The sequence below is a fragment of the Melanotaenia boesemani genome, chromosome 9 (assembly GCF_017639745.1).
Source record: "Melanotaenia boesemani isolate fMelBoe1 chromosome 9, fMelBoe1.pri, whole genome shotgun sequence".
In the NCBI taxonomy this organism is placed as follows: Eukaryota; Metazoa; Chordata; class Actinopteri; order Atheriniformes; family Melanotaeniidae; genus Melanotaenia; species Melanotaenia boesemani.
The window spans coordinates 30,317,947-30,327,786 of NC_055690.1; the positions used below are offsets into that span (position 1 = coordinate 30,317,947).

Here is a 9,840-nt window from a genome sequence, read left to right on the forward strand (position 1 = left end):
TCGTTTCCATGGAGATGAAGGAGGTTGTATAGTGAAGTACTGACTCCTCCTATCATAAACTATCTTGGGCTTCACTTCTTTCTGGATCCTCATGGTGTTTCTAAGGTGAATGTGGGGTCTATCCCTGGATTCTCCTGACTCTGACCATTGATAGAGGTGTCCATCATCAGCATCGGCCGATGGCTTCCTGAGATATTTACCTCTAATACCTCTATTTAAACACCTGGTAAACTGCTCAGGTTTACTTTTTTACCTTCTATTTTAGCACAGTTCCTCATCAGATATTACTTTACTCATTCTTAAATGAATTTAGCTGTTATCTTCTGGTTTTCTCTGAAAGTAATTAGGTTTTCCTTTAGGAGTAAATTCTCTGAAACAGTAGAAAATGTAAATGGTTATTTACATTTTCTACTGTTTTCCAGGTGATTTTACTCAGACACAGTGACATACATATCTTGATTCTGATAATTCTGTAATTATCAAAAGATTTTTAAAAGTAATAAAAAGATTACATATATCATTACAGGCAGGCAGAGAAAGGTTATAATGCAACAGATGCTGTGCAGATGTTGTCTCAGTGGTGGTATCTTAGAGTCAGAGTCCCTCAAACCTTCAGACTTTATATGCAAACCAAACCAACATTTTTGGTGTTTACTTGTGTGTGTGTTCAGGTACAAGTCGCTGTGTCCGGACACGTGGCCTAACTGGGAGGGGAAGCTGTCTGATGGGGTGTCCACGCTTGTGAAACATTTGGGATACAAACCTGAGGAGTACAAACTGGGAAGGTCAGCTTCACAATGTCTCAGACAAAATTACATGACTTGTTCTTGACTTTGTGTTCAAGTGATAGAAGATTTGCTTTCTAAACTTCCAGATCCAAAATCTTCATCCGCTTCCCAAAGACTCTGTTTGCCACTGAGGATGCGCTGGAGACCAGGAAGCATGGTCTTGGTAAGACTGAATGATGTAAAGACAAACAAGTTATCTGTTCTACAGCTGCAGATTTCAGCTGTTTATGTCTCTGTTTGTCATCTCACAGCCACCAAACTACAGGCCGGATGGAAGAGCTACAGCCAGAAGTCCAAATACCAAAAACTCAGAAGCTCAGGTAGGAAGCCACGGTTTACTTGTGTCTAATGTAGAAGTGTGACATCAAACAGAGTGCAGCAGGATTATATGTCTGTTGTCCCTGCAGCTATCGGGGTCCAGGCGTGGTGGAGGGGCATCCTGGCCAGGAGGAAGGCCCAGCGCAGGCGGCAAGCAGCTGACACTATCCGCAGGTGAGGACCACACAAGACTAATGGTGCAATACAGTTAGAGAGCAAGTGTGTGTGTCAATATTTGGCTGAAAATTCTGTTAAAATCTCTACTCAGGTTCATTAAAGGCTTTATCTACCGCCACAAGGAGCGCTGTCCAGAGAACGAGTATTTCCTGGATTACGTGCGCTATTCCTTCCTCATGAAGCTGCGCAAAAACCTGCCAAAGAACGTCCTGGACAAGAGCTGGCCGACACCTCCGGCTGCTCTCACCGAGGTGGGACGGCTTTCTTTGTTTTCTTCTGTACTTAAAGCTTTAGTGGGGGGGCTGTAGCTATGAAAACTCCATCTGTGTCTTCAGGCATCGGAGCATTTGCGTAAGATGTGCATGCAGAACATGGTGTGGAGCTACTGCAAGAAGATCAGTCCTGAGTGGAAACATCAGGTGAGAAATGTCCCAGCAAGACTGGTTCCTTTAGCTGATTCCTTTGCTTCACGGTTGTGGATCTTATCTGGTCAGATGGAGCAGAAGATGATCGCCAGTGAAATCTTCAAGGATAAGAAGGACAACTACCCGCAGAGCGTCCCCAAACTATTCGTCAGCACCAGGCTCAGTAAGTGTCAGTGCTCTACATGCTTTAACCTTTAAAACAACAGTAGTGTGTAACTCTGTGGAGGTTTTCCAAGGATTTATATCCCATCCAGGAGGTTTACAATCCAGCCACAAAATGCAGGTTTATTCAGAGGCTCTAAATGATAAATTCACAATGATTAATAATAATGATGAAGCTGCTTACTGTCAACCAATCAGATAGCTTAGATGACAGTAAGGTCCAATCAGAAGTGAACAGAAAGTTCTATGTGTTTCTGAAAATAAGAAAAATAATGCTCCTCTACAACTGGATTAAAGGCAAGAAGATGTTTTTGATGCACAGTGGCATAAAAATGCTGCTGAGCTGGAGTTGCTTTTGTGAGGGTCGTAGGTAAATAGTAGCATAAATAACTGTAAATAGCTAAAACAGCTGGAGGGAAAAAGTGTAAATATATAAATTGTTCCTGTCGTGTGTTTGTTTCAATGCCAATATTTTTTCTCCTAAAAATTAAGACGAGTGAAAAGGCTTGGTCACTGCAGATCTGTGTGTTTTTTCTACAAAGTTCTGCTCGTAATAAATCCTGTTTTCTTGTTCTGGTCGGCCTTTATGCTGCTATATCTATTGATACATTCATTTAACAACATTTTAGCCTCATAATTTGACAACTGAGGCTGTGCTGAAGAAATGTCTGGATGTTGAATGCGCTTAAAATGGTTGAGCTTCTACATGTAGTTTTTTTTATTGAAAAAAAGGCCGACCAAAAATGGAGAATATGACTGAGTTTTAAGGGTTATAATGATTCATTGTTTGTCATCCTGCTCAGATGGTGAGGACATCAACCCCAAGGTGCTGCAGGCTCTGGGCAGCGAGAAGATGAAGGTGAGTGAAGCTCAGAGAGTGTGAGTGAGTGTGTGTGAGAAGAGTGTGTTCAACTGCGTCTTCTCTAATTACAGTACGCAGTTCCAGTCACCAAGTACGACAGGAAAGGCTACAAGGCTCGGTCCCGCCAGCTGCTGCTCACCGCCAACTTCGCCGTCATCATAGAGGAGGGAAAACTCAAACAGCGCATCGACTACGGAACCCTGAAAGGTCCAAACTCAGAGCCTGTTCCTGTGTTGAATGAAACTGCTGATTACGTGAAGATTTACAGGTTTATCTGTATTTGATTTAACCTTTCTCTTCAGGAATCTCTGTCAGCTCTCTCAGCGACGGCCTGTTCGTTCTGCATGTTCCCAGTGAAGACAACAAACAGAAGGTGAAACCGAGGATGCTTCTGTAACTTTTCATGGTTTCGTTGTGTGTGAGGGTGCTCACTGCTCTGTGGTTTCCTCCCAGGGTGACGTTGTGTTGCAGAGTGACCATGTGATCGAGACCTTGACCAAGATCGCCATCTGCTCTGATAAAATCAACAGCATCAACATCAACCAGGGCAGGTGAGAGGCAGCGCAGACACCGTATGTGCTGATGTTCCAGATGCAGCAGCTCTTAACATCTTCCTGTCACATGTTGCTCTGCAGCATAAAGTTTACAGCAGCTCAGGGTAAAGAAGGGATCATAGACTTCACGCCCGGATCCGAACTGCTGGTGGCCAAGGCCAAGAACGGACACCTGTCTGTGGTGAGTTTTATGAGCCGAGTCCTGCAGAAATGTATCTGTTAGTTAATCTGTTAGAGTTTTATCAGACTTTATCAGGTCCACTTTGCTAGTACCAGATTGGACCCCTTTTTCCTTTAGAACTGCTTTAGTTCTTGGTGTCATAGATTCAACAAGATGTTGGAAACATTCCTCAGAGATTTTACTCCATGATGACATGATAGCACAGTTGCAGCAGCAGAAACCATTAATACAAGGCAGGATGGATCCATGTTTTCATGTTGTTTTCTGAGCCTATCATCTGAATGTGGAGCTGAAATTAAGACTCGTCAGACCAGCAATGTTTCTCCATCTTCTGTTGTCCAGTGTTGGTGAGTCTGTGTGAATTATAGCCTCAGTTTCTTGTTCTTAGCTGACAGGAGGCACCCAGTGTGGTCTTCTGCTGCTGTAGCCCATCTGCTTCAAAGTTGGACGGGTTGTGTATTCAGAGGTGCTATTCTGCAGACCTTGGTTGGAACCAAGACTCCCTGTTGTCTTTCTATCATCTCTAACCAGTCGGCCCATTCTTGCTGGGCCCACTGGATATTTTTTCTTCTCCAGACCATTCTCTGAAAACCCTGGAGACAGGGGTGTTAAAAATTCCAGGAGATCCGCAGTTTCTGAAATACTCAGACCAACAACCGTGTCACATTCAAAGCTACATGAATCTCCTTTCTCCCTAATTCTGATGTGTAGTTTGACCTTAACCGTGTCTACATGACTAAATGCATTGAGTTGCTGCCATGTGATTGGCTGATTAGATATTTGTGTATAAATCAATTGAACAGGTGTTCCTGATAAAGTTGCCGGTGTTTTTATGTTCTAATAAAGCTCAATTTTTTTCTATATTAAAGAAGCCATTAGCCAAAAATACTATACTGTTTATTTTTTGTGTAGAATTCACATAACTTCCTCTTGTGCTGCCCTCACATGGCAAAAAGCGGTTACTGCAGCTAAAACACATGAAGAGGAGTCTCCAAGTTGAGTCGGACTAAACCGGGCTGCAACCTGGTTGGTTTCATGTTCTATGATGACTTTTCTTCCAGACGGCCCCCAGACTGAACTCCAGATGATGAAGACACACCAGGAACCCCAGACCTCCGGCATCCTCCAATCACATGACTGCAGACCGTGCTCTGCCAAAGCCAATCAGACGCCAGCTGTCATCACATTGGGTGGCTTGTGCTTCCAATTTAAAATAAATGCAAAAAAACAAAACAAAACAAAACAAAAAAAAAAAAACAAATAAATAAATAAAAAAAAAAATCATGCAAAGCTAATTGATATATTTATGTTTATATATTATATTTTTGGGATTAATACAGTTGCTGTTTGAATATTCAGATTTTATATACAAGGCCAAGGAATAACAAATATTTGTGATGCATTTTTCTAGCGTGCCTGCTTATTGTGCTTTATCTGGGGGAAAAAAAGATATGATTTTTAATCAGAGACTACAATGAGGGTGTTGAAAGTCAGGGTGAGCTGTTATCTGTCATTTCCTTTGTTTTCTCCTGTTGACTTTTTCTGCTTGACTAAGAGACTTGATTGTCCTTCTTACACTACTTCTCTAACCAGGACAGATGGCTCGTTGTTGAAGCTTGAAGGTGTGGAGGCTGCTGAGTGGGCGGGGACTTTTCCATTGGACAGGGATGCTACATCTGTATGAAAAAGATGATGCATGACTTATAAATCTGCTGTTTGAAGTGAGGGAAAGAACTATAAGTATGTGAGATGTGGGTGAAGTAAAGTTTTTAAAAGGTGAAATGAAAGAAGGTGCAGCAGTTCAGACGCTTTTTTCTTTCACTGTTTCATTGTTGGTTTAACAAAAACCATGGCATTCAACAGCAGAATAAGTCCAGTAAAGTGTAAATAGGAACCGGATTGATGGCAGCTGTGCGTACATCACACTCCAACATCTGTCTTACTTCCATCCACGCCTCCATAACCCACCTGTAGCTGTTTTTTCCAGAGAGCCATCGCTCCTGAATCTGACTGCCCTTTGACCAACATAAACTAGCTTACGCTTATTTTTTCCTTAATCTAGAAAAATCCAAGTTTTCCAGCGGGGAACTTGTGGAACTGGATTAAAATTTTATTAAACTTACCTGCAGTTTTTCTTAATTTCAGCTAAAAGGAAAGGGCGGTGTTGTACAGATGTGTTTCTTTTTTAAACAAGGAGTTTCTTGCCAAGAGTAAATGATGATGATGCCAAACTCATGAAGCTTAGCTTCATCTGAAACAGCTGTGTCGGATAAACAAGATCAAATTTATTAGAAATGGTAACAGGTTTGTCTCTAATGTCCTACCAGGAAGACGAGCCACTCTTTTTTTAGTTCTACACCAAGGAGATCTTTAAAACTCTGACCTCTTAAAACCTGCCGGTGAGACCAAAGACTGGTGGAGAAAAGCCGGAAACGTTTCTGATGTTTTCCTTCTTCCTCTTCCTCTATGTGGCGATGTGGCGAGGCAGGACTCACCAACCAAAGACCCGGTTGATTTATTGTGATTTTTTGTTTTTATGGTTTAATATGAAATAATTACTGACTCTTTATTTTGAGGGGAGATGTATTTGTACAGTTTGTGTTGTAAAACAAGTGATTTAAGTAGGTGAGGTGTGACGATGTGAAAAGGGGGAAGACAAAGCTTTTAGTGTTCGGTGTAAACATGTTGATGTGTCTTTGTCGGACAGTGATGTAAGATCTGAGAAATACCTCTTCAGCTGTCGGAACAGAGTCTTCATTTCTGTACGAACTTTAGTCAAACCAAGTTTAATGTTTGTTCATCTGCAGATACACTCCTGTTTTCAGTCCTGACTTACTGTATGCACCAAATCAATGTAGAATTATACCAACACACTAAAAATATCATCCTTAAGATCTGGATAAATAAATTTAAACTGTTAATACAAACTGCTTCATGTTTACTTTTGAAAAGATTTAGGTTTTATTCCAGGAGTCTTGTGGTTTTGTTCAGATGCAACATCAAGCTTTGCTGCCATGTTCTTTTTAGAAAGAAGATGCTTTCTCCTGCAACACTTCCAAACAGACCACACTTGTTCAGTCTTTTCTAATAACTGTCATAAACTTTAACATTTAGCATGCTAACTGAGACCTGGAGAGTCTGAGATGTAACTGTTGGGTTTTTGCACTTTGAGGCTGAATTGCTGGCCAGTGAAACTTAAAAAAGTGGCATAGACAGCTTGATTTCCACAAATTATACATAATATTCACACAAAGTGCTTTACATAATGAAAACAATTTATGCATATTAAATAAAACAAGCCTTCACATATCAAAGTAGCAATTTAAAAAAAAACATTATCTCTCTCCATACACATGCAGACAGAGCAGTTAACCCCCATCCTACAATAAATGTGTGTGTGTATATATATATATATATATATATAAGATAATATAAGATAATATAAAAGAAAATGATGTAAAATAAATTAAGATCAAATTCAGTTAAAACCTAAGCTAAAAAGGTCTAGAGCCTCTTTTTAAAAACATCAACAGTCTGCAGTTCTGACGTTCTCTGGAAGACTGTTCTACAGTCGAGGGTCGCCTCACCGTAGGTTTTGGTCCTTAGTCTTGGAACAACTAAAAGACCAGTACCAGAGGACCGGTCCTCGAGGGCTGATAGTTTAAAAGTAAGTCAGATAAATAAGAAGCTCCAAGACCATTAAGACATTTATAAACTACTGAAAGAACCTTAAAATCAACGCACAAAACGGTCGCAAGACAAAATATACAAATACTAGAAGACAAAAAACAAAAGCAAGTACCCACTTTAGGGGTTGGTACAAGATATTACTGCAGAAAAAACAAAAATAAAATAAAAAAATATGCTGAGTCTGTTCAAGCTTTCTCAAGATAAGATCTAATAAAGTCCCAGGGAGTGTCAAATTCAACAGGAATGACTTAGACTCTTAGAGAAATAGAGCAGGTTGTTCCATCGATGGCAGATCTGTAAAGTCCTGTTAGCAGTTTTTTCATGCTAACATGTTTCCTGTTCATCAAAAGTGTACACTTTGCTAAAGAAAGGCCATCTTTGTAATGATGTACACTACTTTTGATTGTACAGTGGGAGTTTTCACACCCAGAATATAAAACATGGGACACGGTTTAACATCTATTTTATGAAGACACAATACATTTTTTAGAGCATCTGACCAGAACCGTTTTACAAGAGGACAGGACCACAGCAGCTGCACCAACGTACCCTCTGCTCCATACCCATGCCAACACAATTTAGATAAATCATCTATTTTATTTAATGCGCATGGTGTAATATATGTTCTGTATTTTTTTTTATTTTATTATTATTAATTTTATATCTGATGCATTTGGATATTTTTAAGAACTATTTTTACAAACAGCATCTCACTATTTATTTCTAATAGGAATACCTATCTCACCTTCCCATTGTAGCTTAGTTTGAAAGTTGCTGTCAGTTGCCTCAGAAGACGGATCTTATATATTGTTGAGACTGCACTCCTCCTGGTAGCAATTCTCGTTAGTTTGTCTTCTAAGTCTCTCGTACTTCCTGTGTCCATACCTTTAGAAAATATTGACTTTATGATAGATTTTATTTGCAAGTTCATTCATTCATTCATTCATTCGTTCATTCATTCATTCATTCATTCATTCATTCATTCATTCATTATCTGTACCGCCTTGTCCATTACGGGTCGGGGGAAAGCTGGAGCCTATCCCAGCATTTTAACAGGTGAGAGGCAGGTTCACCTGGACAGGTCACCAGTCCATCACAGGGCCACATATTTGCAAGTAGGATAAAAATTCAATCTTTTAAAATGAGCTGTGTTTTCAGATCAGTAAGAGGAACTACATTTCCATTTTAAAGCACTTGCCCTACACTTTTTATATTGCACTGCTGCCACAGATTATTTTTGAGAGCTCTTCCCCCTGCGGTAAACAAAGAGTTGCTCCATAATGGACATAATGGTAAAGACGTTCCACTAAAGGTCGAGCATTTCTGTAGCAGCTTTATTATCTCACATGAATATTGCAGCAGCAGATTGTTCATCCTAGGAATGGCTTTCGGGTTGTACCACAAAACTGGTAAATATAAATCTGCTTTATATATTTGTTAAATTTGTTCTTCAAGCTCATCCCAACTGACAACTTCTGTCACTTTATTATAAGCCCAATGTAGAGCAATCTTGAGTTATAAGTTATGTAGTACTGGTGGATATTCCTCCTTTATCTCGTGGGTTTATTAGTTTTTTATGACTAATCCTAGATTTTTTGCTCTCCATAGGAAGCAAGAGAATAGTTTGTTTACTTCCTTGAACCAGCTTGGCAGAAACTTAAGTGGCATAGATGACATAAAGTAAGCCAGCCTTGGTAGTATATTCGTTCTAATAACTTCAGATCTACCCCACACGGACAAAGGTAACACTGTCCACCTTTTAATGTCCTGCCTTACAGTTTTGAGCAGATCTGGTGTATTTAACTTAAATATCCTTACAACAGGAAATTTAATTTTAATTTCTAAATATTTTATGTCTTTTGAATTCCACTGGAAAGGCACCGAGTCCAAATATGACTGAAAAGTAAGATGGTTAAGTGGGACGGCCTTGCTCTTACTGTAGTTAACCTTGTAACCGGAAAACTGCCCAAATGTGTCATACAAGCTGGCTTTAAACTCATTGCCACCAACACTGATACCTTTTATGTCTTTTGAGCCCGTACGGCACAAGAAGTTCCAGGGCAAGAATAAAAATTCTAAGTGAAAATGTGCATCCTTGGCTTGTAGGATAATAAAAACAAAACAGGAGAGACTGGATGCCATTTGTTTTGACGGTTGCTACTGGTTCACTATATAATGCTTTTACCAAGCTCTGAAATACTGGAACAAACCCATATTTAGAAAGTACATGCTGCAAATATTCCCACTCAATTCTTTCGGAGACTTATCGCTGGTTGCTGAGAAGCCTCAACATTACCTTCAGCAGCCTCCTCATATTACTTAAAGCCATGCAGCCTTTTATAAAGCCTACTTGGTCAGTGCGTATAAGAGAGGAAACATTTTCTGTTCTTCTCACAAGAATCGTTTCAAATATTTTGTAGTCATAGTTTAATATAATCAAAGGTCTAAAGTTACTCATTTGTAAGTGGTCCTTACCTGGTTTTGGAATCAAGGAAACAGTGGCTTAAGACATGGTTGTTGGCATAGATTGATTGATTATTATATTAGTGAACAATAACAACAGCAGCAGTGGGTTAAGAATGTCCTGGAAACAATGCATTTTTCTCACGTAAAATGTTTCTAATTCTGTTTTTGTAATTATCATAAAAAAAAAATGTTTTTTTCTTTTGCTGTAAATTATCAG

General features: G+C 39.6%; 1 protein-coding gene across 4 annotated transcripts in view; it reads left to right on the plus strand.

The window, feature by feature from the left end:
- The window catches only part of LOC121645753 (unconventional myosin-Ic-like), a 47,521-nt gene extending 41,400 nt beyond the window's left edge, over positions 1-6,121 (plus strand). For all 4 annotated transcript variants that reach the window (XM_041994416.1, XM_041994419.1, XM_041994418.1 and 1 more), the window contains exons 20-32: positions 672-785; positions 875-951; positions 1,040-1,108; positions 1,196-1,280; positions 1,375-1,534; positions 1,619-1,702; positions 1,778-1,871; positions 2,674-2,729; positions 2,804-2,939; positions 3,035-3,105; positions 3,186-3,283; positions 3,368-3,467; positions 4,529-6,121. In XM_041994416.1, the coding sequence (XP_041850350.1) occupies positions 672-785; positions 875-951; positions 1,040-1,108; positions 1,196-1,280; positions 1,375-1,534; positions 1,619-1,702; positions 1,778-1,871; positions 2,674-2,729; positions 2,804-2,939; positions 3,035-3,105; positions 3,186-3,283; positions 3,368-3,467; positions 4,529-4,555 (1,171 nt within the window). In that variant the 3' untranslated portion in view covers positions 4,556-6,121. The remainder of the gene's footprint in view (positions 1-671; positions 786-874; positions 952-1,039; positions 1,109-1,195; positions 1,281-1,374; positions 1,535-1,618; positions 1,703-1,777; positions 1,872-2,673; positions 2,730-2,803; positions 2,940-3,034; positions 3,106-3,185; positions 3,284-3,367; positions 3,468-4,528) is intronic.
- Positions 6,122-9,840: the final 3,719 nt, after the last annotated feature.